We start from the raw sequence: 27,543 nt of genomic DNA, 5'->3' as shown, positions 1-27,543 counted from the left end.
GATAAATGCGGGTAGATAGATGAACAGTACATATAGGTATAGATAAATAAACAACATATAGATCGAGATAGATCGATAAACAACATCTAGATATAGATATATACAGTACATAGATAGATAAACAGTGCATATAGATAAACTGTACATATAGATATAGATAAGAAACTATACATATAGATATAGATTGATAAGAAACTGATTGTATAGATAAGATAAACTGTACATAGAGGTATAGATAGATGGATGAACTGGATAATAGATTGATTGTTCAGGCCAGCTTTTCTTAGGTTCAAAACGCACAGATGTTAATTTTATTTTTCTTGACAACTGATAAAATAAGGGGCACAAACACACACTCACTGACCTGGAAAAGGTAACGCGAAGCAGCCTTCCGTAGGAGGGTCCATCCCACAGCACAAACCAGGAACAAAAGCCCCTCGGTCACGGTGAGGGAGGCGTTTTCCAGCAGCGTCCGTTTAGAGAGCTCAAGTCCGCAGTCTCTGCACTCCGCAATCGCAGTGTTCATGCAAGAGAAGCTTTTAACTAGCACCTCGCCATAACCAGGCATCGGCTGCACCATTCCGACAACCTGCTTCCGATCTCCAGCCTCCATTTAACACCAATTCCACAATCGATTAAAAAAATATATAAATATTAATCCTAGGAATTAGCCACAAACAAATATTCCACTGCAAACCCCCTTAATAAACAAAACAGAGCCAATGTGGGAGATACTGTCCCCTTCGGTCGAAAAAGAAACAATGTAAGTGATTCTCAGCGATCTTCCAGCTTTAAACGTCTGTGGTTATTTACTTCTCGATACAAAGTATTTCCCGGGAATGTTACAATTTATTGTTTCGCACTAATCCTTTCACGAATCAAGACAGCAAGTCTGGATCTCGCTGGGTTTCTACATAACGACGCGAGGAATCATACTCGCACACTTTAAAAACAATCAAAATCAAATAACGTGTAACGGTTGAGAAATCCCAGGTTCTTTAAATATTCATTAATATATCGTCTTCAGATATTAGCAGAAGACTTCTGCTCAGCAATTTCCACCCGGTGTTGCTCGGTACCAGCCCCTAATTCTGCCCCTGTGGTCTCGCCCTTCTCTCGTCAATTTCACCCACTCGTGGGTCAGTTTCTGTGATTAGGTCTCTCTCTCTCCCCCCTCCTCCTCCTCCTCCTCCTCCAGCTCCTTATTTTCTGCCGGTTGCTGCAGTGTATCAGCGCATCTGAAATCCAAGCAAAGATCCAGATTTGACAATCTAGTCACGTTTTTTTTAAAAATAAAAAGCAGAATGACTCCTCCTTTAGAGTCTGATCACGTTCAGATAGAACCAAGACCCTCCCACACCGAGAGAAAGATACACAGAGCCTAATCCACGTGACATGCCAATCCGCAGCCCTGAAAAGTCACCCACCAATACTTTTACACGTCCCTTCTTTAATCCCCGCCTCCCACATTTAGAATAAAGTGAAAAGATTATAAACAAAAGAAAAAACCGCGAATGCTGAAATGTTAAAATAAAAACATGCTGGAAATTTAAAGCAGGTTTGTTAGTATCTGAAAGAGAAAGGAGTTTTTCGAATCCAAACCTTATCATTAATTCAGGTTAACAAAACCACTACAAGTGAAAACAAAGCACTGGGGTTCATTTCTAGAGGGATAGAATTCAAAAGCAGAGAAGTTATATTAAACTTATATAGAACCTTGGTTAGACAGTGCTTAGAGCACAATGCACATTTCTGGTCTCCATATTACAAAAAGGATATAGAAGTACTGGAGAAAATGAAAAAAAAAAAGATTTACAAAGACGATACCAGAACTAAGAGGGCACAGCTATCAGGAAAGACGGAACAGGGTGGGGCGCTTTTCCCAAGAAAAGAGAAGGTTGAGAGGTGAAGGGGTTTGAAAGGATAGATGTCGAGAAAATGTTTCCACTTGTGGGGCAGTCCAAAACTAGGGGCCATAAATCTAAGGTAGTCACTAATAAATCCAATAAGGAACTCAGGAGAGAAATATCTTTACTCAGAGTGGGAGAATGTGGAACCCACTATCACATGGAGTAGCTGAGGCGAATCGCATGGATACATTCAAGAGGAAGCTAGTTAAGTACATGAGGGAGAATGGAATAGAAGGATATGGTGATAAGGTGAGATGAAGTAAGGAGGGAGGAGGCTCTTGTGGAGCATAAACACTGCATAGAACCATTGGGCCGAATGGCCTGTGTCTGTGCTGTGGATTCTATGAATTGGCCAGGATTAAGCTGCAACAACTCGTGTTAAAGGACTGAAAACTATGTTTGGCAATAATATTACAAACAAGTTAGACTCCAATTAGTGCACTCTTTGTATAACTGATCTTCATTAAAGTACCTATTCTTTTTAAAGCAAAATTGACCACTGTGTCATTTCCCACCCCAACCATCCAAATACCCACACCAAGTTAAATGATGGGTGTGGATTTGAGGGGATTCATTGGGAATTGCTCAGAATCACTCATACCATTTTAAGAGAGTTAATGTGCCCTCCCATTTATGTTGTAAGCTTGTGTCAGCTTGGCTCAAATGTTTAGACTCTCACCTCTAAGGCAGAAGATTGTGGGGTTCAAGCCCCACTACAGACTCATACCCATAACCTAGGCTGATACTTCAGTGCAGTACTGAGGGAGTGCTGCATTGTCAGAGGTGCTGCCTTTCAGATGAGACATTAAATCGAGGCTCTATCTGGCTGCACAGCAGATGTATCCATCAGTGAAGAGCAGGGGAGTTCTCCCAGCGTCCTTGACAAAATGTATCCCTGAACCAACACAGACTATCCAGTCATTCCCTCATTTGCTATGCTCACATTGGCTGCCACATGACAACACTTCAAAAGTAACCCATTGCTCGTAAAATGCTTTGGAATGTTGGAGACACGGCTAAAGTGCTACATAACTGCAAGCCCTTTCTTTAAGATACTCCCTTAGGCTTCTACATATATCAACATAAACTGTCAAAGATGCTCCTTATCAGACGGTGTAGCTAAGCCTAGCAGGGACAGAGACAATTATAAATGCACACAAGTATAACTTTTTTTTTAAAAAAAGCAAGAAATCAAGGCTCACAGCATTGGACATCAAGGTTGAAAAAAAAATCAGGGAGTACGGTTCAGGAGATGACCAGATTGACTTGTGAAAGCCTGAAGGTCGTAAGATAAAGGAAACAGAGGGAAGGAAACATTTTGAGGACTGGGGCAGGAAAAGTGAGTTAAAATAGATGGTGGTGTAATGAGTCTCCATTTCAACAGAGTGAACATAGGGAGGAAGAACCTATAGAGCAGTATGTTTGCATCTTAGGAGAATAAGAAAGGAAAAGTTCAGAGCAGCATTGACCAAGACAGGGAGACGAGAGGTTGGAGGCAAGACAGGACCAACTATTAGAGGAGAAACTTTTAATTGTATTATGTCCTGGATAGATGTGTACAGTACAACAGACTCAATCCTCCCAGTACAATACTGAATTTTAAATGTGGAATCGAACACTTCATTATCCTGGAGCTACTGACAATGACTACCGTTAACTTATTCACTATTAAGTAAGGACATTCCAGGACACATCACATGAGTTTCTACACTGCTTGTAGCTGTTCCAATATAACAATTTTGCATAAAAGTCCTGAAGGAAGGTTTCGAAGCAACTGCTGAGCTTGTAACAAGGACAGGTCAAGTCACAGTGTCGACTAAAAATCCCAGAGTAGCTAAGTTTAATGATATGACTGAACCCAGCTGTACACTCAATTTTATTCTTTGCATTAAAGAATTCTATATTAATTTTTTTTCCCTAATAAGTGATTTTCCTTTCCTTTTAATTTTTCTTAGTATGCCCACTCTGCATCATTCCCAGCTGGAAGACAAGCATTGGGTTTATTTCCAACCAGTGCTACTTTCGAACCATCTGCTGGGAGATGCAGGAAAGCAGGGCAGTAACGTTCAATCCCTGGATTCCTTCCCTACCTTCTTCCCCTACAAGTGGCCTCTATTCAGTGCGTCCCCCACTGTGGCACAGCTGGAATAGGGAACTTTGGGAGTGGGGGGGGGGGGGGGGGGGGAAAGAGGGAGGACATCAGACATTCCATCAATTGCCACAATTCAGCACATTAGTTGATAAACTCTTTTTAATCAAATTAACCAGGTTTTTCAAATAATAAACTTTATTGGTTTGCAGGATTACAGAATGTTTACAATGGTTTTGCACATAGGAAATAAAAAGAGGATAGTATGTAAAATCAATGAGATTATCAAGTATCTTGTCAAAGGCGGTCATACTCTCAACAGCCCTTGTAAGGGCTCGGTCATGGGAGTACGTTCAAACTTTTAAAAGTTCCTTCCAGTTACAAGTAGCATCAGACATGTCCCCAAAGGACGAGGGAAAAAAATCCCATCGGATCAGTAGTTGTTTTAATAAGTCCTTTCACTTGTACCCGGGATAGACCAGCTTTTGCTGGGAGCAAGAATAGGAGAGGGAACATCACTAAATCCCAGCTCAAGCCATCCAATGTGCTAATGGATTGTTTAAAATTTGTCAGTGGGTTTTCAACAGACTGAGTTGGGATTAACTGATGCGTCTACAGCTGTTCCTAACACCCTCAGGGAATTGCTTGTTAACGGAGATGTTGAGTGTGGCGAAGGGGATATTATTTTATCTGTTCCTAATCTGCATATGTCAAAAAGTTTATTTCTGCTGCTTTGTATGACAAATTTGAACTATTCGCTTTCTCCCTCCACCCTCCCCTTTTGCATTTCCGTAGAGTCCCACCATTCTGGGCATCAAGCTTACGATGATGCAGCTCCTTTAACTTTGCCTCAGGTCAATGGTTGTGATAAATGTAAACTACCCTGTTGACTTGTTTCTTTTACTTAACTCTACACCGTCTTTTTCTGTGGCTGTACAAGTCATAAATTATTCTGCTTGTGATTCAAAAGAACCTATCACCTCACAACTGAAAATCCATATAATCAACTTAATAATAGAAAAAAAAGTCTCATGTCTGCCTCAAACCTTCTTTGTACCTGATATGAGTTTTGTGTCAAACCACATTGCACTTCCTTTGCAGAATGCAACAGCTGAGACCATTTCAACTGAGGTGTAAAATGCAAGCATTTAAAACGTGCTAATAGTATAAAACCTGTTTGTTCTTGAATTACTAACTGTGAGATTTTTAATGCAACTGAATGTTGTCTTGTGTGTGGGGATCAGTCTTTGGCATTAGGTGTTATATAATTTTCTTAATTTTAAACAGCCTTTTGCTAGGCTATCAAATCCTAATCCCCTGTAGCATTTGAAAAAAAAATCCATGGAGATTTTATTTTCCTCAAATCAGAAATGGATGACTCCAGCTTGGAAGAAGCCAATTTCTATAAACAAAGCCATGTTACATTGGTTTAATATCATCTGTGGTTTGATCACTGGCAAGGAGGACCGAGGGGTATATTACAAACCAAGGGAAAAACTGAGCAGGAGATCGACGCATTGCAAACGAGTGAGGTTGATTTCCATCTTGATCGATATTCCAGTGAGATTGGTAAACACCTTTAATTGTCAATGCTTGGCCCAAGGACCAGGGTAGGCTAGCTATGGAGGGCAAACAGCCATGGCAGGCACCACGCATGTCTCTACCAGCTCTGGCTCCCGCATCAACTGCAGCACAACATTAGAACCAAGTCCATTGACTGCCATCATCTTCCCCTTTTAAATGGCAACATTTAACTCTTGCTGGTCCTGCTCTTTTCCCCCCCTCAAGTGATTGAAGCCAATAATTTCATTGCCCCAGTGTTGTGTGGATCATTATTATTCAATGCAATTGTTTTTTTTGATGTGTCAATTGTTATGCTTCTGTGTGATTTGGTTATTTGCGGTGACAATAGTGTTTCTACTGCTCAAAAGCAAAAATACTGCGGATGCTGGAAATCTGAAATAAAAACAGAAAATGCTGGAAATGCTCAGCAAATCAGACAACATCCGTGGAGAAAGAAACAGAGTTAACATTTCAGGTCAAAGACCTTTCGTCAGAACTGGAAAGATCTTCTAGTTCTGACGAAAGGTTTTCGACCTGAAACGTTTCTTTCTCCACAGATGCTGCCTGACTTGCTGTGTTTCTACTGCTACTTGTTTGGTTTGCAAGGAAAGGGTGGGGTTGGAACGTGAGCCCATGGATACCAACCCAAGCTCACTCAGTGGCTTAATTGCTGGGACTAGATGTGGAACTTGGCTGCAGAGATTCTATCTTGATGAGCTGGATTCTGTTCAGGAAGTTCTGCTAAAGCCCAATAACAGTTTCAGTCAGAGTCAGAATTGGTTCTTTCCACTTTAAACCCAAGCTTAAAACTACAAATTATAATTTCCTTCATGTTCTATAGCAACTGGAGGTTTGGTTATAATCAACTGCATGGGATAAATGGAAAAAGTTCTCAATTATTCAAACTTACTATTATCTAAACTAACCTATTTTCGGAATTAAATCAAACTTTTAGAAATCCATTAAGTAGAAAAACATCAACATTATTGCAGTGGCCATCAATGTGGTAACTTTTATTTGTAAATTATGAATAAAAATGACTTAACAAATGAATAAAACAAGAGGATATCATGACTCAGATAATGAGCCAAGCAGTTTTGTTGCATGTACACAGCTATAAAAGGTTCAGGTTGTAGAATAAAGCAGTCAGTGGTACTCATTATATAACCTGGGGGTGAGTGGAGCCCACCTCCCCTTCAATCCTGCCCCTTGGCAGACAGGCTGCTACACACACCTTTGGGGCCTCCATTCACAGCCTGTCCAGTTGATAGGTCCTCTGAATCACAGGCCGGACATCGTCCTGCAAACAGAATAGTTTACGTTTTGTACAGCCACGGAAAAAGACCATGGAGGGATTAAATTACACAGCCTACAGCACAAACAGGCAATTCGGCCCAACTGTTCTATGCCCGGTGTTTATGCTCCACGAGCCTCCTCCCAGTCAACAAGGTAATTTACATTTAATCACAACTATTAACATTGGTTTGCATTTCGGCCTGAGGCAAAGATAAAGGAATTGCATCATCGTAAGTGGTGCCCAGAATGGTGGGACTCTACAGAGATAAAAGAGGGGAGGGTGGAGGGAGAAAATGAACTTATCAAATTTGTCACACAAAGCAGCTTTTTTTTTGTCATATGCAGACTAGGAGCAGATAAAATAATATCCCCTTTCCCACACTCAACATCTCCTTTAACAAGCTCTTCCCTGTGGGGGTCGGGAACAGCTATAGAATCTTCAGTAGATCCAACACAGTTTGTCCAAAACCCACCGACAATTCTTTTTAAAAAACAATCCATTTGTTTTATTTAGGCTTCCCAAGCTACTCGCTCTTCCCCAGCTGAGTGAGCGAGCTGCTTATGCATTCCCAAGATTATTCCAATGTCATTCCAGCCGCCTGTCTTCCATGGGGATAATGTCTGGTATAATTTACTCTCTAGTTTACATCTGTGCCATCATGGAGGATGTACCACCAGAGGAAAGGGACTTCTATTAAACAAAGGAGGTGAATGGAAGCAAATCACCTCTTAGTTGCCATCGTGATACCAGCTGGTCATTCAGGACCATTGGTAAATAACAAGGTGCCTGACTGCCCTCTTGATTTGGGAATGGCATGTAACAAAAAAAGACGATAGGCAATGAAATGGGAGGAAAGAAAATAAAACTTTTAAATTTATGTCACCCATTTCAATTTCTACAGCTAGATCCTACAAGAGGCAGGAAGAAGAAACATCAGTCTTGGGATTCCCACCAACACTTACCAGTTCTGCCAGTTTCTGCAAGAATGGGACGAGTTTCCGCAGCTCCTGGTCTCTTGGATCTTTGAACCAGCTTTTGATTTGGATTCCATTTGCAATCTATGAAGAGAAATTGGAAAGTTTCTAAAAGCATACCCACAGTGTATTGGCCACAAAGCTCGCAGAACCTCATTTATAGATAGAGTGCCATTACTGCTCTGAAATGTGTGGTTCAAAGCCAGGAGATTTCTCTATTAAATCGGATCAACTGTTTTCAGATATCAAGTCAGACTCCTATTGTTCCCTGCCCAAGATTCCTATGGACTGAGTTACTAGTTTCAGCTGCACCATCACGGAGAGATGCTCAATAGAGCTCATTGCTTTATTACAGAGAGCAAGGAAAACATGGCATATGGTTTCAACTCCAGGTTAAATTAAAGACCCCCTCCCCACCTTCAACACACTCTCCCTTTCTGTGCATTGCAAGGATCCTGCAGAAAATAAGTTTGGACAGACCCAGCCCAGTTTCTAATGGGAAGGACCTACAATGCAAGACTGCCTACCTGCGAGTCTACAAACTCTCAGAAGACCCAAGAAAGGCTAGAACAAGAACGAAAACTGTTAAGACACATTGTTGGGGGCAGAGCAGATGACTTCTTCCCATGGCAATGATATCCCTGACCTGGGAATGCTTGATGCTCATATTAACGGACAGAAGTGGGCAATCACCAGCACCAACATCCCGCACTTTGGCAAGCACAGGAATTGTCAAATCGTACCCTTTTGAAGATTTGCATTTTTAAGGATGGCCAGTAAGGCCGCATGTGGATTTGGGTTATCCTCAACTCAACAGGCCCGATGCAGGCTGCGTTCAGGGCAACCCAATTTCCGGAAGGGGTCCTGAACAGGCATTATGCGGTTTCAGGCACAGGCCCTAGATGCTGTTGGCTAGGGGCCGCAGAAGGTAACCTGAGACATCAGCTGCTGATACACAGGCAGGAACGACTTTTGAACTAAAGTAACCCGAGTTCAGTCCTGGCCTCAGCTGGCTGGAACCGGTCTGAATTAACTAAGTTTTGTGAAAGACAAAGGAAATGTGATAAGACAAGTCTTTATTTAGAAAAGGAGTAATGAGGTAATGCTACCTAAGTCCTTGGGACAGAGTCAATGAGGAGAAGACCCAGGCAAAAGTGAGCAGGCCTAAACCAAAGGGAGAGAGAGACAGCACAGCTTGAAGAGATAAGATTCGGAATAAGAATGAAGGATCTGGGGCATGGAGCCAGAGCGAAGACTCCGGAGACCAACCATCGCAGAAGTGGAAGACCCTATGTCAGGGACGTAGAGACGACGACGACAACAACAAGAGAGAAAGAGAAAAAGAGAAAGAGAGAGAGAGAGAACGGAACGCCTGGCCAGCATCAGCTCTCCTTTTCGGGTATTATCCTTTATATTCTGTGACCACTCAGGGAGCGTCACAGAAACCTAGTGGGTGTGCGTTTAGATCTTAGTTTGGGTACAAGACTGAATAACCTGGTGTAAACTGCATGCCTATATCTAACCAGACGTATAAGCTACATGTATATGATCTAACAGCGTGAATAAAGTGAATTGAGAGTTGAGAGAGAATTGACTCTTCTCTTTGTACTAAGCCAGTAACCGTAACCGGTGACCTCCGGTCAACAACGCCTATATATCAGCCTTCACCGACCTGGCAGATGGTGCACTTCAGGCACGGGATATGCACGTGCACACCGCCCACCAAATCGGAGCCTTAGGCGCCCGTTTTACGCCTGCGAAACCGGAGCGACGTCAACAAATTTCTAGGCCATAATGTTTAAAATCCATATTCCCAATAATTTCCATATGTATCAAGTTGCTGATGCGTTGATCTTGTTCTGATGTAGCATTTATCCACCAATGAAGCAAGAGTGTTAAGAACAGCCCTTTCCAAACCTAAATGCCCCACAAAATTCAAACAGGACAAACCATCAAATAATAAATATGAACACAAAGAGTTCAGTGGTCTGAGCTTTGAGGGCTGGAGTACCAGGGCTCAGGGTTTGCATATCACCGGCCTAGATTAGGTGCTGAAGTTCTGCAGCAGGACTTGAACCCACAACCTTCGGACTCAAAAGATGAGAGTAAAACCAACAGAGGCAAGATGGCACAGAAAAATAATGAGGTTTCAAGGCCCTCCTGGAGGACTTCCTTATTCAATGGGTCAGGGCTATGCAGATGGTGCCAAACTGAACCCAACACTTATCCCACTGCCGTGCCAACCAGATGATGGATTTGAGTTATCAATTTCTCCATCACCTCATTCAGGATCATGTGGAAGTGAAAGGGATTCCTTGGTCAGGACAGGGCATGGAATTGAAATTTGATTAACGTCACACCTCCAATTACACATTCTTCTTTTCCCCAGGAAGAGCCACCATGTTGCTGCTCACCTCAATTTATCCATCTTTTGATGGACCACCTCACGTTCATGTTTTACCCCAAATCAAAGTGGACCATCCCCCGCCCCCCAGCCTGGGAGAAGAGAATATTGAGTGACAGCCGCCAGCCCTCGGGCTCGAGTGTGCGATCTAAAATGCTCACGTCAGTCACAAACAAAACGTTGGCTTTTGAATGTTCACTGTCCGAAAATATCACTCGAATTGGAAGCAGGCTCCAATTATATCGAGCTAATCCAACGTGATTGCTGTCCCTTTGAGTTTACTCTCACCTTTGCTCCCAACCCAGTTCACATCACAGGCATCTGATTACCAGATACATTCATTGTGGGTTCTCCTGATTAGAAGTGACTGGTGATTTGAATCAGATTTTTAAGCCACAATTAATATTAAGCTAGTAGCAATGGCGCTGGTTTTGAGCAGCACAAAAAAAAATCAGAGAAACTATGAGAAATATGGAAACCCTCCTGTTACCTTTCGAGTGTGCCAACACACGCTGGTCGACAATTCCATCAGCACCTGCTGCCCTCTGGAGTGGCCATTCATTCATGAGCCTATTGAAGATCTCACTCAACATCCATACATGTGCACTGCCAATCAGGGGTCATTAGTTAGTGATCACGAATGGAAATTGTGGTTAATTTCTTCCTTCCTGCCCCAGGATCAATTATAACTCCCTTCGCAATCATCAGCTAACTCAGCAAAGGCTAGGATCTAAACTGGTCTATGTGGCTCAGTTCCACATTGCCTAATGCATTGGAAGCCTTGGCAGAACACTGTCCTAAACTGAACCGGCTCTGTTCCCCTCCCCACACTGCCCCATGCAACGACACTGTTAATTCAGATCAAATTGTTGGACAACTGCCGAAATGGAAAAACAAGGATAAGTCAGGACTCTGCAGTCTTGGAAAGAGTCGTCCCAGAGGAGACATGTTGTAAACCTCGAACAATGCTTTTAGCTACGTCAGGGCAGCAGGACAAGAGGGCACAGGTTGAGGGTTATAAAGAACATGTTTAGGACAGATACCAGGAAGGATAATGGAGGCCAGGACGCTGGACTCACTCAAGAAAACAGCCAGTGCCATGGGTGAGGTGGGATGGAAGACGGTAGAGTTGGTATTTGAGATGATGAGATCATCAATGCTCTTCCTGGCCTTGTACTGAGACACACAACCCAGGAAGATGACAGGTTCAATTCTCCCTCCCAATCTTAGCAGATCTCAAGTGGGGCAGTAATTGAGTATTATAATTGACCCAGGGTTCATTTCCCCCCTTCCATTCAGTGCTGGAAGGTACACCTGAATGTCAGGTGCAGACAGGATGGGGCTCAACAGTGATGCTACTTCTGGCTGAATAGTCAGGGTTACCTACAAAGATGAGGAGACATGAATTTACCTTGTGCACCTTGACAGCACAGTACTGGATGACAGAGCTATGGCAACTTAAACAATAATGAAATTTTAAAAACCCCATCACGTACCTGATAAGCAAAAGCCTCAGCAGAGCTGTCGACAATAACAGTCCTTGCCAAGTCTCTGCCCAGGACCGTCAGTTCCCTGATGTAGTTCCCCTGGACACAGACGCAGTGTTTCCTATACAGACGATGCCTGCAACAATTTCAGTTTCATTGATGAGGGACATTTCACTGCATTCCTCCTTCTAAACGAGCCAAACATGTTAATTATTCTAGACTCACTCATTGACTTTTTCCATCTAATTTCATATAACACAGCAGGATCAGTGAAAACCCAGTTATTTGTTTTGGAAATGTTTTAAATTAATTCTTGGGATGAGGGAGTCACTGGCAAGGCTGGCATTTATTGCCCATTCCCTAGCTGCCCCTTGAGAAGGTGGCAGAGGGCCTCCTTCTTGAACTGCTGCAGTCCGTGTGGTGAAGGTTCTCCCACAGTGCTCCCAGATAGGGAGTTCCAGGATTTTGACCCAACGATGAAGGAACGGCCGATATATGTCCAAGTCGGGATGGTGCGAGAGACTTGGAGGTGATGGTGTTCCCATGAGCCTCCTAGATTGTGGGTTTGGGAGGTGTTGTCAGATTCTATTCTGAAAAGCTGTCTATTGGAGACAAAAAATGCAAGTGCGCCAATAGCTCAGTTGGTGATATGACTTTGTTCCACATTGGACAATGCAAAGACCAAGTTCAATCCTCGATCCGAGTCACGAGGGCAATAAAGGCCTCAGTGCCCCTGAACCAGGAGAGGAGTCGGCCAACGTTCTCACTCCTGATCACTATCCAGTGACTCCTGCTGGAACAGCACCCTGGCGGATGTCAGGAGAGAACAGGATCAGGCTCTGCTGTGATTTCCCCCCCGCTATCCTCTGGACTAACAGCCTCCTGGCACTCAGTCCCCAGTTGCCAACCGGACCAAGGTCACTTAAAGTCAGCACAGATCAGAGCTGGAACCTGGGACCTCTCCATACATCACATACTGAACCATAAAGGTGGAACATTTCTTAAATGAGTTCATTACCTCGATGGAGGCCAGCTTCAGTAGGCTGTAAAAATAGCAAATGCCACATACTTTACCATCACCTTTGGGAAGGGATTTAAAAAACCTGATTTCCAAAGATAAAACATTTAAAATTGATTGAGAATTAATGAAGAAGCAGGGCTGATGTTATGTTGCTCATCTAAATGTTGAATTCTATTTGGAAATAATTTTTATTAATAACCCATGTGAAGTACCTCTATGTAAATATCCAGGCCCATCCGGCAAGACAGTAGCAAGATTGAAAAGAGTAAAATTGATGACATAAAAATCAGGAAGTAATGATGTTAAACCCTTAAACCAGAGTCAAACTGTTAATCACAGGTTCTGAATTAAATATCTCCATTCAAAGAATGCAAATACATCGGCAATCTACAATCGGGCTGTGTCATAGCGAGAGAGAAGGGTGGAGGAAGAGACAGCTTGGGCGTGCATTAGTTAAGGCTTTCCGCACGTGTGTGAATTACTTACCTGATCACCCGCCTGTGTGGGTCCAATATATCCAACAGTTTATCAGTGTAATCCTTTGTAGCAGAAGTGAACAGGATAATCTGATGGAGGAAGAGACATTGAATTAGGGTAGGGTACAGACCATTGACCTGCCAAGGCTGCGCCATAAATCAAGACACTGGTTCAAAACCATAATTTCACACCCTGAGTTCCCAACCTCTGTCCCACTACTGGGAGACGAAGGGGCACAGCCATTTCATCACAGAGGTGATGGGGGAAGTGTTTGGTGATTCACTGTGGGCTAGTCTCTCCCACCTCTTAGCAGCTAGCTTAAAACATCATGTCTGGCTCCTTCAGTGCTCTTCCTGGTGTTCTGAGCCAAACAAACCAGGAAGATGCCAGGTTCAATCCCCATCATCTTAGCAGATCTCAAGTGGGACAGTAATTGGATATTATAAATTGAACCAGGATTCATTCCCCCGCCCCCCCCACCTCCATCCAGTGCTGGAAAGTACATATTTGGTCAGGTGCAGACAGGATAGTGATGCCACTTATGGTTGAATAGTCAGGGTTACCCATGAAGAATGGCCACTATGAAACACATCAAGGAAATTTCCTGTAATGGGACAAAATCTGTCCTGGTTCTAACCAGAGCAGTCGATCAATATAAAATTCTACCTGGACCCAAATGGACACATTTTTGTGCTCCCCCCTTCCCCCCACTGCCTTTTTTTGTGCCTCTCCCGGAAGATTACATGGCTGCTGGGTGGTAGGAAGTGTCCAGTTATGATGCTCTGGCCATCATGGTGTGGGGCAGGCTTGATGGACCAGCTAGTCTTTCTCTGCCCATCATGTTTGTACGTTCAATGGTTTCCAGTGGTTGCTCGCCGAGAGGGGGGGTGGGTGAGTGAAATTCACATCCTTTGAGGAACTGTGCGGGTCTGTGGACTAGTCACGTGAAATGGAAGGGTTCTCGTCCTACAGTTTATAAGGATGCCAGAGAGGCTACGTGCACAAAGCGTGCCAGGTTTGATAATTAATCAGCAAAGGGCTAAGGGACAAAGAGCCAGCTGTCCATGGTCCCTCTCTGTTCAGGACCATGTAATTAATTAACAACTTGTTTCCTGATTACTGGAGAAAAGATCATCTTCACAGAAATTTGCTTGATGAGATAAAAACTCTTGTAATGAGGGATGAGCAAGCTGACTGGACTAGGTGCATTGTGTGGCAGTCCAAATGCCTGTCCCTTTCTCTTGAAGGCTCCACATCTGATTCACTGCAGCACGAAAGGGAATCGTTGGGTCTTGCTTTGCTTGATCAAAAAAAACTCAGTTTCTTGTTGCCTGGGAAGGAGCAATAACGTTGAAATAATAAGCTGATCTCAGAAAATAATTTTAGTGCACCAATTGAGATTGTGTAGTGTGGTTATTTGGCTGGTTTTCTTATGCTTCTGGATAACTTTCTTGAAGATGAATTAGCATTTTTTTTTTAGCCTGAACCGTATGGTCCATCATGGTGGTGTTTTTCATCGATGGGAGAAATCAGGAGTGTGCTGTGGTCTTTCTTCTGAAATGTAGTTTCTCAATGGTCAGAGGTTTCACCCAAGGTCAAGTATTGGTTCACAGAAAGCACGTGCTTGCCTTTAGAAGTGTCAACCCGGTGAGAGCCTGAATTGCAAAAGTTAACTGTTTAAAATGAAAATAATACGAGTTCACTTTGTTAAAATAGAATTTTAACCCAAACAAAAAGGGAACACATTTGCAGGGCTATGGGGAAAAGAGAGCAGGGGGAGTGAGACTAGTTGGGACAGCTCCTTCAAAGATCCAGCACAGGCATGATGGGCCGAAGGGCCTCGTTCTGTGCTGCATCATTCTACGATTCTATTCTATTAACTGAGTTATTGGGCTCAAGAGCAGATTCCTTTGGCAACAGGAAGAATACAACCCAGCTACGAACCACGGAAACTAATCCTAATGCAGCTCAGGAAATCAAGTGGGACTGGGGATCATGGTTATCGGAGCCATTATCTCACTGTCACAACGTGAGGGGGTCGTACCCGTTCTGTTCAGTGTTTACCTCATAGAGCTCAGACAGGCTTTCGAGGAACTTCTTACAGTAAGGCCTCAACCTCACATAAACCTGAAAAAGAGGACGAGACAGAGGCAGATGAGGAAAAACCCATTTAAAATTCCGTCAAACTTTTACCTCAGATTTCCTCTTACCCACACCCCCTCCACAGTCACAGTCGTCCAATTCAGAGAGAGTGTTTCCGTACTACACTGGCACCCAGTCCGGCAATGCCTCGATTTTAAAATTCTCATCCTTGTTTTTCAAATCCCTCCGTGGCCTCATCCTTCCCTATCTCTTTAACCTTCTCCAGCTCTATAACCCTCCGAAATCTCTGCGCTCCTCCAATTCTGGCGTCTTGCGCATCCCTGATTTTCATCGCTCCACCATTGGTGGCCGTGCCTTCAGCTGCCTAGACCTTAAGCTTTGGAATTTTCTCTCGCGATCTCTCTCTCCTTCTTTAAGACACTCCTTAAAATCTACCTCTTTGACCAAGCTTTTGGTCACCTGTCCTAATATGGCCCGATGACAAATTTTGTTTGATAATGGTCCTGTGAAGCACCTTGAGACGTTTTATTACGTTAAAGGCGCTATATAAATGCAAGTTGTTGTTGGTGTCAAGCAACTTGTTCCACGTACCTGCCAACAGTACTCCATGCCCAATTACAAATAGCCTGCAAGAGTGGTGCAGGTTGAATCATCCCCTCACAATGTTTCCTCTTGGGAAGTATCTCTCCCAACTGAGGTGAGGAACGCGACAGTCCATGAGCTAACGCACTAGTCACCAAAATTACACACCATTGGGCAGGCAGAAAATATGGCTTCAAGTTAGACTCTTCAGCTATTATATTAATGCGTAGAAACATAAGATGCACCTCAGGCACCCCGAGAATACAATAGTTATCTGACCAAATCGAATAGAGACAATGTCAGAGAGCAAACTTTCTATTTATAGTATTGTTCCTACAGTGTCAGGTGTGGCTCAGTGGGCAGCACTCTCGCCTCGGAGTCAGAAAGTTGTGGGTTCAAGTCCCACTCCAGAGACTGGAGCACAAAATCCAGGCTGACACTTCAATGCAGCACTGGAGGGAGTGCTGCGCTGTTGGAGGTGCCATCTTTCGGATGAGGCATTAAACTGAGGCCCCGTCTACCCTCTCAGGTGGATGTAAAAGATCCCATGGCACTATTTCGAAGAAGAGCAGGGGAGTGTTCATCCCAGTGCCTCTGACCAATATTTATCCCTCAAACAGATGAGCTGGTCATTATCTCATTCCTGTTTGTGGGACCTTGCTGTGTGCAAATTGACTGCTGTGTTTCCTACATTACGACAGTGGCAGGTACTTCACTGGCTGTAAAGAGCTTTGGGATATCTGGAGGTTATGAAAGGTGCGATATTAATAAGTTTTTTCTTTCTTTCATTGTTGTCTATAGAAGACACTCAGGCCAACAATACCCCAATATCCAGCCATTTTAAACCAAAACAACTTTAGAGCTAACTGTGGTTCTTGTGTAAATCCCTTCACCACCAATAGCCACTGCCACATATCAATGTGTCAGAAGTAATCTCAGTTTCTGCACTTCTGAAATACTCGTGTCCAAGTAGGGCACAGGATGACTGAATTCAGCACTGCCCTAATTTCATTGCTGCTGAATTATTTATTAAGCAGTTTTACACTTTTCATCTCCTTCCCCATACTATTCATCTCTCTTTCTCTCCCCATCTCCTCACCCTCCTTTACTTGTCTTGGTGTCCTGAGATGCTCGGAGTTCAGAACACTGGATGGATTGGGAAGTGGAGCAGAGATTCACGCTGGGTTAATGTGGACCTGGAGTAACTCAGCACAAATCACTTGGCTTTGGCGAAGAGCTGCTTTTACTCGGGGCTGTGCTTGTGGACAAAGGCTCCCAACTATTGTGAATGGCCCTGCCTTTCCCTCCCACAGATTCTTTTATGCATGGATCTGCCACAGACAATGTGTGTCACTGCAGGTGTGCAATTATCAGTGCGTGGGCTGTGGGGACATCCCGAGCAGCTCATATATAATGAACTCCACTATTCAAGATGTGGATTGAATAGTCTATTATCAGGGCCCAAAAGAAAGCATTAAATAAATCTCGTTGTTCTACAACTCTGTAGGAGTACAGAGCGGGTGCCAGTTTCACAGCGAGTGGGTTACAGTCTGTCTCAGTGAAACAAAGGTCAATGATGGACAGTGATTTTTTTTTTCTAAATTTATTTACAACATTCAATTACACGTCAGGTCTAGTCAGTTTACATTGTGTTCAAACGGCACTTCATACATCATTCATGTTGTAGAGTTGCACGTCAAGTGCACTGGTAGGCGACTGGGCAGCAGTCTGCGAGAGAGGGTTGTTTGTGGTTTAGTGGGCAGGGCAGATATCAAGGGGTGGGTCAACTCTACTATTGTGAGGGGGCAGGAAGAAGTAAGAAAACTATTCTGTTGTGTTGATTGGTTTCCCTTTTATGAGGGGAGGTGTGCTGCAAATATGGGCACCAATTAAATCTGCAGGAACACAGCCCAGATTGTTTGGGTATTTGCTCAGTTCTAGGCAGGGGCGGATCATCATTTAACATTCGCAGACAAACAGACACATACAGCAGTAAAAAAGTTAAAGTGTACAAAGTGACAGAATGTACACTGTATAATCCCACACCTAGCTGACTAACAATTCTAGTCTGAGCATAAAACTCAATCTTAAATCAAATCACTTTGTCCCTAGTGTACAATTTCTAAACCAATACATAGAAAAACACACAGAACAACTACACACACACACACACATTTATTCCAACCCCAAGATTGACAAACCTGGTAATTTTTATCCTGAAAGTGGACTGGGAATACAAACTCTGCATTCTCCATGGCAGTCAGTTGGCAATGAACAAGAGTCTCGTCCTACAATTAAAAAAAAGGTCAAATAGCAAAGGATTTCAGTTGGGCTACAACAAGGCTAGAAACTTATCTATCGAGTGCTTCTCCTCCCCTGTGCCTTCATACATTTTAAGCTGCCATGTTTGGTTTTGGGTGAAGGGGGAAGTGGGTGAGGGAACTGGTTCTGTGGTTTGGATTCCACCAGGACAGCAATATAAATTGTTTGCAATAATACGGACCAGGTAACCGAGTAAAATACAATAAAGCCAGCGTCAGATTCTCAAACACTTGTAGCTCTAGTTGTTCATTATTTGGGGGAAGATAGGGTCATGCATGAGTGCAGTTCACTCAATGGGTACTGGCCGCTCTCTCATTCGGCCAAGTGACCTTTCTTCATGGGCGGGGCTGTACAACTTTCAGCAGGAAAAGGTCACCAACACCAAGCTCACATTTACCTCTCAAATCTGGGTTAAATGGAGTCTTCATGGAGCCAACTCAACGTTGACCAAACAAATCATTGCAGCACATCACCACAGATATTTTGTTTTCAGAGAGGCTTTAGTTCAAAAAAAAAGACGACCACTCGTTGGGTCTTATGGCTTTAGTGAGTTGTAGGACCACAAGTCAAAGTACAGCTGTTTCTTTGGCACATTTCAACCAAATACTATACTTACCAGTCCTAGAACAAGCGAATAATCAGGCACGCTGCGGGTTTTAAGAGGAAGGGTGGATTTTCGAGATGCCTTTTTCATTGAGCTGGACAGTCCTTGGATGAATTTGTACCTGAAATTTTTTTTGAAAAAAAAAAATCTAGGGCCTCAGTTAAAAATGATTGATCTTAGAATGCAAATCCAGTGCAATACACCTGACTCACTCAACTGAACATAACCAGATAGTTTGTATCTGACTTCATGGTAGAAGACACAAAAATAATGGGGAACCAATGGGCAAATGAGAGTGAGGCACTTAAAACAATTAATCTCAGTAAAGAAAAAGTACTAGACAAACTAATGGGACTAAAAGCCAACAAATCCTCTGGACCTGATGCCCTACTTCAGAGGGTGCTAAAAAGCGGTGGCTGCAGAGATAGTGGATGCATTGGTTGTTCCAAAATTCCTTGGATTCTAGAACGGTCCCAGCAGATTGGAAGGTAGCAAAATGTAACATCGCTATTCAAGAAAGGAGGGAGAGAGAAAACCGGGAACTACAGGCCAGTTAGCCGTACATCAGTCGTCATGAAAATGCTGGAATCCATTATTAAGGAAGTGGTAACAGGACACTTAGACAATCATAATATGATTAGGCAGAGTCAACATGGTTTTATGAAAGGGAAATAGCATTTAATACATTTGTTAGAGTTCTTTGAAGATGTAACTAGCAGGGTAGATAAAGGGGAATGTAGTATGTTTGGATTTCCAAAAAACATTCGATAAGGTGCCGCATAAAAGGTTGCTACACTAGATAAGGGCTCATGGGGTTGGGGGTAATATGTTAGCATGGATAGAGAATTGGTTAACAGACAGAAAACAGAGTAGGAACAGGTCATTTTCAGGTTGGCAGGTTGTAACTAGAGGAGTGCCACAAGGATCAGTGCTTGGGCATCAGCTATTTACAATCTATATTAATGACTTAGATGAAGGGACCGAGTGTAATGTATCCAAGTTTGCTGACGATACAAAGCTAGATGGGAAAGTAAGCTGTGAGGAGGACACAGAGTCTGCAAAGGGATATAGATAGGTTAAGTGAGTGGGCAAGAAGGTGGCAGATGGAGTATAATGTGTGGAAATGTGAAGTTATTCACTTTGGTAGGAAGAATAGAAAAACAGAATATTTTTTAAATGGTGAAAAACTATTAAATGTTGGTGTCCAGAGGGATTTGGGTGACCTTGTACAAGAAACAAAGTTAGCATGCAGGTACAGCAAGCAATTAGGAAGTCTAATAACATGTTGGCCTTTATTGCAAGGGGGTTGGAGTACAAGAGTAAGGAAGTCTTACTACAATTGGAGTACTGCATACAGTTTTGGTCTCCTTATCTAAGGAAGGATATACTTGCTTTGGAGGCGGTGCAACGAAGGTTCACTAGGTTGTTTCCTGGGATGAGGGGGTTGTCCTATGAGGAGAGATTAAGTAGAATGGGCCTGTACTCTCTGGAGTTTAGAAGACAGAGCTGATCTCATTAAAACATAAGATTCTGAGGGGGCTTGACAGGGTAGATGCTGTGAGGTTGTTTCCCATGGCTGGCGAGCCTAGAACTAGGGGCATAGTCTCAGGATAAGGGGTCGGCCATTTAAGATTGAGAGGAGAAGGAATTTCTTCACTCAGAGGGCTGTGAATCTTTGGAATTCTCTACCCCAGAGGGCTGTGGATGCTGAGTCATTGAGTATATTCAAGGCAGAGATCAATAAATTTTTGGACTCTAGGGGAATCAAGGGATATGGGGATAGGGCGGGAAAGTGGATTTAGGGCCAAAGATCAGCCATGATCTTATTGAACGGCAGAGCAGGCTCGAGGGGCTGTATGGCCTACTCCTATTATTTATGTTCTTATAAATACAAGTTTTTGTCTTTCTACGGTGCAGCGTACGTCCCAGTAACATGCATTAACCTCAACCTGAAGTAATCAACCTCACAGCACTTGTGACATTTCCATTTTCTACACCAACAATCCTTGCTGTACTCCATTGAAACGGTCAATAAACACTAAATCTATGGGCGGTTTTTGTATTGTAGAGACAGCCCACTAGACGTGGGTTAGAACCATGTAGTCTCATTTTACTTAGAACACTCATACAGCCATCAGATAGGACACGTCCCACCAGTGTGGGCTGAAATTAAAAGGTCCCAGAGCTGCCGGATCAGAATATTGCTCCACGTAGCCTCCATCGTGCTTAGCACGTGAACAATTTTTTCCAGCCAGTCCAGGGGAATTGATAAGTTGCAGTCCCCTCCTTGACAACTCATTATACTCAATTGTATTAACTTGATAAATAATTTTGTATTTATATTAAAAAAAAAAGACAATTCTAATTTCCTGGTGTGTTTTTTTTTAAAAAAGAGTAGGGGTGGTGGGTGGCAGTCGTGGGGAAAATGAGTTTTGACTGGAGCTAACTTTTGACTTCAAGATTCTTCTCCACTTTCAGATCCCTCCCCAACCTTGCTCCACCCCAGTTGGACGATTTTCTCTACTCACACGTCTCAACTCAAACCTCCACACCCTGAAATCCTCCAACTCCAGACTATTGCTCGTCTTTGGCTCTTCTGCTCCACCACTGCATCCCTAACCTTGAACTCTTTGCTGCCTACTTTCAAAAACTATCTTTTCATTTGTGCCTTCGGTCTCCTCCTTCCCGCTCCACCTTTTAAATTCCCTTACTTTCTTGTGAGGGGAAATGGAACCAAGGGTGATAAATGGAGTTAAGATACAGATCAGCCATGATCTCATTGAATGGCGGAACAGGCTCGAGGGGCTGAATGGCCTACTCCTGTTCCTATCTTTCGTCCCAGTGTTCGTCTCTCCTGCTTTTAAGGCACTTTGGTATTTTTTTTTAAAAAAAACACATTTGGAGGTTTATAAAAATATAAGTTGCTGCAGTTGGCTTTTAATCAAATTAAGGAAAAGCCAACAAAGTTTCTTAAACCCTATGGATCGAACAATGAGGTTTTCCCCCAAGGCAAATGCCATCCCAGATCTGAAAGTGTATTGATTTTGTTTTTAAACCAGCCCAACATTTCCTTTCACTGTATAGTAGAAGTTTTGTCTGCTACTCACTGATTAAAGTCCTTTCTCTTGTTATAAAGGCAGGTCGAGTCCACCGAGAAATTTATTGAGAACGTCCACTCCATGGGCTCCAAGTCTCCGTCAGTCTCCAACTCTGTTAGAACAGAGAGGAAGTGGGAAAAAGTTGCTACATTTTCAAACTGTTGATAAGGTAGAGAAGCAAACTAACAATTACCGTATAAGGAGTCTATTGGGTGTTGACTACAGGAATGTAAATGATTCACTTGTACAATTGGAAAGAGGACGTCTGCACATCAGGAGCTGTGCAGTGGAGTGGGAGTGTGCGAGGTTTGGTATGTGACTCCGTAAAGTGAAGGAGCTGGAGGTTAGACTGCATTCAGGGAATGAAAATTTGAAAAAAAGAGAGAAGGAAAGAAAATCAGATAAATGGATAGAATTTCTTTTATGTTATGAAAATTTGAAAGAATTGATTGAGATTTGGGTATTATTATTCTTCATGGTTCGGTGAAGATCGGTGGCGAGCAAGTGTCCACTCCTTGGTGGGTTAGATAGTTTCATATCTTATCAACTGGTGATCCAGGGTGAGCTGGGGCCAGGGATGCAGCCCTTCCCCCTTTACCTTGAGTTGACGGACGGACCCTCCCTCCCGCGGCAACAGGGATAAGTGGAGTGAAAAAGTGGGGGACAGCTATTTTCCTAAACAGTCAAGTTTTAAAAAGAAAATTCCATTTGAAACAACTACGCAAGTGTTGCATACACCAGTGTTGGAGCACGGAATGCTTTGCCACAGGGAGTGGGTGAGGCAGAGACCATTGCAGTTAGTATTGATTTCTTTCAGAAAATAACATTTTGGGATACAGTATATGAATGATTTGAGGCATGACATGTGGTAATTGTAACAGGCTTGGGAGGAACATGTGACTTTGGACCTATGGTTCCTAAAGCTCTCCACCACTGGGGGTTTTCCCTCACCTCGTGTCTGGGTCTGTTGGAGACTCACTGATTGCCATGATTAGTCAACAACTCCATTATCGTTGTATCACGTGACTACCAGGATGGTAGACGGTGGACTAAATGGTCTTTTTTGTCTAGCAATTCCAATGTTTGTTTGCATCTTTTAAATGAAAATGGATAAATATTTGAAGCCAAGGAAGATACAAGACTATGGGAAGAGAACAGGTTCAGTGGGAATAGTTGCTCCAGAATAAACCCACTACAGCCTCTTTGTGCTGTAAACATTTATGGTTCTAACTTGCTGGTGGCAAGAGTTCACCCAAGTTTGTTGGCTGAAGAATTCTCATGACAGAAAGAGAATGGCGCAAAGCCCTCCTTCCAGTTTCACATCCCGACATCCTAAACTTACCGTGGGACACAGGAGGAGAGATCAGAGAGAGGGGCAAAGCTTGGGTGACCTTGGTGTTGCTCCTGGTTACAGGCCTCTGATGTTCGTCCTGAAACCTCACATGCAGGTTTAATTTCGTTGCATAAGAAGTGCACTCAAACCCTGAAAGTAACAAAACCCCATAAAAGGACAGGTCATATTGGGTTGAAAGAAAAGATGAGTCAATAAAGCAAAGGAATCGTTTATAAGAAGTGAAGTTCTTCACATTTTGTTGCTTCTGGCGATAGCGTATTTAAAAAAAAAACCTTCCCTCTCCTGAACGTCTGACTCTTCCCGAGTTCTAATTTCACGAGGAGCAGCCAGGGGCAGACTTGCTCTCCCAAAAGAGCAGGGGGGCGATGGGGGGGGGGTGATAATACAGCGCAATGGAACCATTAACAGAGGCACGCAGGAAATCTCCCACTTTCTCATTTGGCCAGTCCACCCCTGGTGGAAGCTGCCCTCTGGCCTCTCAGCCCAGCGGCCATTCTTCACGGGCGGGTCTCGACAGCGAGCGTCGTCAGGTTATTCCAGCGTCATTGTAGCCGAGCCTGGTCCTACTCCAACCAATGCGCCACAGAACCACATTTTTCCAGCAGGGGGGCCACTGGACACCAAATGGGCGCCCCTGATCTTTCTTCATTAGCTGTAGTCTAGGGGCGTTGAGGCTAATTAAAATGTCGCAACCACCACCCATCAATTAAACAAGCGCTGGGGATCAAGCCTGGGACTTTCTGGTCTGTATGATTTGGTACCGCACTGAACCACTGGGGGATGATGTGATTTTTTTAAAAAATGGAGTCGACACCCCTTCTCCGATAGTTAAAAATACAATCATCATCCAGTCGTATAAAGAATGAAGATCAAACCTGTACCTCTGTTCAGCTCTGTGTTCTGCCAGTGTTTCCCTGGTAATCTCGTGGCTCTGGGCGTGGTTGTGAATGAATCAGATTTGTCACCATACTCTTCTGAAGGAACCTGTCCAAAAACAGGAATGGGAATATTGAAGAATTAGAACAAGATTCAGTTATGCCAAGGGAGTAAAAATAAATTCACCACCTCTCACTTTCCTCCCGTCTCCCACCCTGTAACCCCTGCTAGGAAACGTATCAGGGGGTAGATGTCAGGAGAGAACAGGATCAGCCTCATCCCTGATTCCTTCCACAGTCGAATAGCCTGCCCGACACCAGGCTCACACATGGTGAATAGCCGCTTGGATGAGGTACCAGAGGACAGCTACCGTGCATGGATCCATACTCCAGAAAGTAGTGCCTTTCAGGGGGTGGGGGAAATATGGCTTCATATTTCTCAATTCTCATTGTTTCACATTAATCAAAAAGAAAATTAAAATTACAATAGTTACAAAAAAAATGCAAGCTCATGTCCCTGCCATCTGTTGCTCATGTTCCAACAAATGTATCAAAGTAGTCAAAAAACAAGATACTGCAGATGCTGGAAATTTGAAATAAATACAGAAAATGCTGGAAACACTCAGCGGGTCGGGCAGAATCTGTGGAGAGTGAAACAGAGCTAACGTTTCAGCTCGATGACTGTTCATCAGAACTGCAAAGTAGTCAACCCCTCTCCGTGGCAGACGTTATTACTGCCACTTGCCAAATTAGCCAGTTGATAGTCCAGCCTTTACTTCAGTTGTTAAGGAAGCATAGCCAGTTTGGACCAGGAGAGAATTTATCAAGAAACCCAAAATGAAAGGCCCTGAGGATCATGGAGAAGGACATCAGATGGGCCAAAATGAAAGAGAAAACAACAACTTGCATTTATATAGCCCCTTTAATGTAGTAAAAACGTCCCAAGGCGCTTCACAGGAGCGATTATCAAACAAAATATGACACCGAGCCACATAAGGAGATAAAAGGACAGGCGACCAAAGGCTTGGTCAAAGAGGTAGGTTTTTAAAAGGAGCATTTTAAAAGGCGGAGAGGTTGAGAGGCGGAGAGGTTTTGGGAGGGAATTACAGAGCTTAGGGCCCTGGCGACTGAAGGAATGGCCGCCAATGGTGGAGCGATTAAAATCGGGGATGCGCAAGAGGCCGGATTTGGAGGAGCGTAGAGATCTCGGAGGGTTGTAGGGCTGGAGGAGGTTACAGAGATGGGGAGGGGCGAGGCCATGGTGGGTTTTGAAAACAAGAATGAGAATTTTAAAATCAACACGGCAAACCAGGAAGTAGGGCTAAGTAACGACAAGTTTTAAAAAGGTCACAAATTGTAGGAGGAAGGGAAGATTAAGGAGTTTCACAGTTGAGGGGTCCTGGTAAAAAATTAATTAGAGATAGTGTGATGAGTTTTAATTTCAACAATGAGGATAGAGAGAAGATGAAGAACACATAGGACAACGTATTTGGAGGGGGTGGGGGTGGGAACAAGAGAAGACAGTTGAGAAGATCAAAATCAACTGAAGAACTGGAATGATTCATTGGATATTTATTTGGCTGTCCAATTGGACTGAAAATTACTTGACACTAAAAGAACAAGGAAATTTCCTTCTCACCCTGGAAGAGGTTACGTGTTCTCTTTTCTTTGTAGAACGTGGAGTCTTTGAAGCTTCACCAAGTCCTCTTCCCAGTGGTGTTTTCGGAGCCTCGTCTCGTCCCGTCGTGCAGCGCCAAGTCCGAGGGGTCAAAGGTTCCGCTGATGTGGCTTTGCCTGACCGCAGATTCATTCTACACCTGATGGCTGACTGGGGCCAAAGCGAAACAGAAACTGGGAATGGGCCAAGATCTCAGATGTCCAGCAACTAGTTGGAACGCCCAGTTTGAAAAATATCGACCAAATAATGTTCCATTTCTGATATACAACAACAACAACATACATTTATATAGCGCCTTTAACGTAATAAAACATCCCGAGGCACTTCACAGGAGTGTATTTAAACAAAATTTAACACTGAGCTACATAAGGATATATTAGGACAGATGATCAAAAACTTGGACAAAGAGGTAGGTTTTAAGGAGCGTCTTAAAGGAGGAGAGAGGCGGAGGGAATTCCAGAGCTTAGGGCCCAGGCAGCTGAAAGCACAGGCGCCAAGGGTGGAGTGATGAAAATTGGGGATGCGCAAGAGGCAAGGATTGGAGGAGCGCAGAGATCTCAGGGGGTTATACGGCTGAAAAGGTTACAGAGATAGGGAGGGATTTGAAAACATGGATGAGAATTTTAAAATTTGAGGCACAGAGGATCTTTTACAAAGTACCACCTGACACATAAACTACATGTTCCTGAAATATTTAAGAAACTTATACCCAGGTCAAGACAATTCAATCTATAGGAATCTTCATCATCTTTGTTTAATTTAGGAATACTATCGTCATTATTCTTAAGCTTTCTTTTATTCATCCTAAGCTCTGAAGAGACTATCATAGCACACTCATCTTCCTAACACTTCAACACAGGAACAGGAGGAGGCCATTCAGCCCCTCTAGCACGTTCCGCTATTCAATTAGATCACGTATCTGTACCTCAAACTCGTTTATCCGCCTTTGATCCATATTCTTAATAAAAAAAATCTCTCAATCTCAGTCTTGAAAATTTCAATTGACCCAGCATTCATGGCCCTTTGGGACAGGGAATTCTAGATTTCCACTACCCTATGTGTAAAAAAAGTGCTTCCTGATTTCACCTCCTAAATGGCCTAACTAGCTCTAATTTTAAGATTCAGCCCCTTTGTTCTGAATTCCCCCACCAGAGGAAATCTCAAACCTATCAAATCTGTTTCATCATTTTAAACACCTCAATTAAATAAACCCTTAACCTTCTAAACTTAAAAAAAGGAAAGACAAGCCAAGTTTCATAGAATCATACAGCACAGAAGGAGGCCATTCGGCCCATTGTACCTGTGCCGGCTCTAGAAAGAACGATCCAATTAGTCCCACTCCCCTGCCCTTTCCCCACAGCCCTGCAATTTTTTCCTTTTTAAGTATAAATTCAATTGCCTTTTGAAGTTTATGCAACCTGTCCTCGCAATTGAGCCCTGTAAGCCTTGGTATCATTCTGGTGAATCTACACGCTCACCTAGATAAATAACAATAAAGACAAAATCTAATTAAAAATGAAATGGAGCTGCAGTTCATAAGAACTTGTAGTTTTTTTCATATGGTTGATAATGAATTACCTGACTGCAAATTCAATGGGTCCTTCCCCAGAGACTGGATGCTGAGTTGAATTAAACCACAGCCCTTACCCACAGGGTTTTGAGTTCAAATCCAGCTCAGGCGAGCAAAAGAAAAATCTTCTATTTT

The 27,543-nt window shown here is 43.3% G+C and overlaps 2 protein-coding genes across 4 annotated transcripts in view; both read right to left on the bottom strand.

Annotated features, from left to right (window-relative positions):
- Positions 1–1,135, bottom strand: part of cers1 (ceramide synthase 1) — a 28,970-nt gene extending 27,835 nt beyond the window's left edge. The window contains exon 1 of the mRNA XM_067968736.1: positions 365–1,135. Within this exon, the coding sequence (XP_067824837.1) occupies positions 365–613 (249 nt within the window). The 5' untranslated portion in view covers positions 614–1,135. The remainder of the gene's footprint in view (positions 1–364) is intronic.
- Positions 1,136–6,559: 5,424 nt separating this feature from the next.
- LOC137299796 (CTD small phosphatase-like protein 2-B) lies at positions 6,560–27,543 on the bottom strand. 3 transcript variants are annotated; one of them, XM_067968732.1, is made up of 12 exons: positions 27,417–27,543; positions 25,800–25,988; positions 24,167–24,269; positions 23,274–23,414; positions 21,941–22,043; positions 18,846–18,981; positions 18,109–18,195; positions 15,287–15,349; positions 13,232–13,311; positions 11,734–11,860; positions 7,822–7,917; positions 6,560–6,862 (listed from the first exon to the last, which is right to left on the bottom strand). In XM_067968732.1, exons 2-12 carry the CDS (start codon positions 25,968–25,970, stop codon positions 6,812–6,814), a joined length of 1,158 nt encoding a protein of 385 aa, XP_067824833.1. In that variant the 5' UTR covers positions 25,971–25,988; positions 27,417–27,543; the 3' UTR covers positions 6,560–6,811. The 3 variants fall into 3 exon arrangements, with proteins under 3 accessions (XP_067824833.1, XP_067824834.1, XP_067824835.1); XM_067968733.1 differs by having other exon boundaries at positions 18,846–18,954; XM_067968734.1 differs by lacking the exon at positions 15,287–15,349.

This window comes from Heptranchias perlo, chromosome 29 (genome assembly GCF_035084215.1).
Source record: "Heptranchias perlo isolate sHepPer1 chromosome 29, sHepPer1.hap1, whole genome shotgun sequence".
In the NCBI taxonomy this organism is placed as follows: Eukaryota; Metazoa; Chordata; class Chondrichthyes; order Hexanchiformes; family Hexanchidae; genus Heptranchias; species Heptranchias perlo.
This window is presented reverse-complemented; position numbering and strand designations above follow the sequence as displayed.

Excerpts from the sequence above, each read along its gene's own strand:
- LOC137299796 (XM_067968732.1), bottom strand. The coding sequence starts at position 25,970 with ATGAATCTGCGGTCAGGCAAAGCCACATCAGCGGAACCTTTGACCCCT. Across the intron at positions 18,982-21,940 it reads AAGAGAAAGGACTTTAATCA|ATTTTTTTTTTTCAAAAAAA; the intron begins GTGAGTAGCAGA and ends CTGAGGCCCTAG. Across the intron at positions 15,350-18,108 it reads TTCAGGATAAAAATTACCAG|GTTTATGTGAGGTTGAGGCC; the intron begins GTTTGTCAATCT and ends CCTCTTTTTCAG.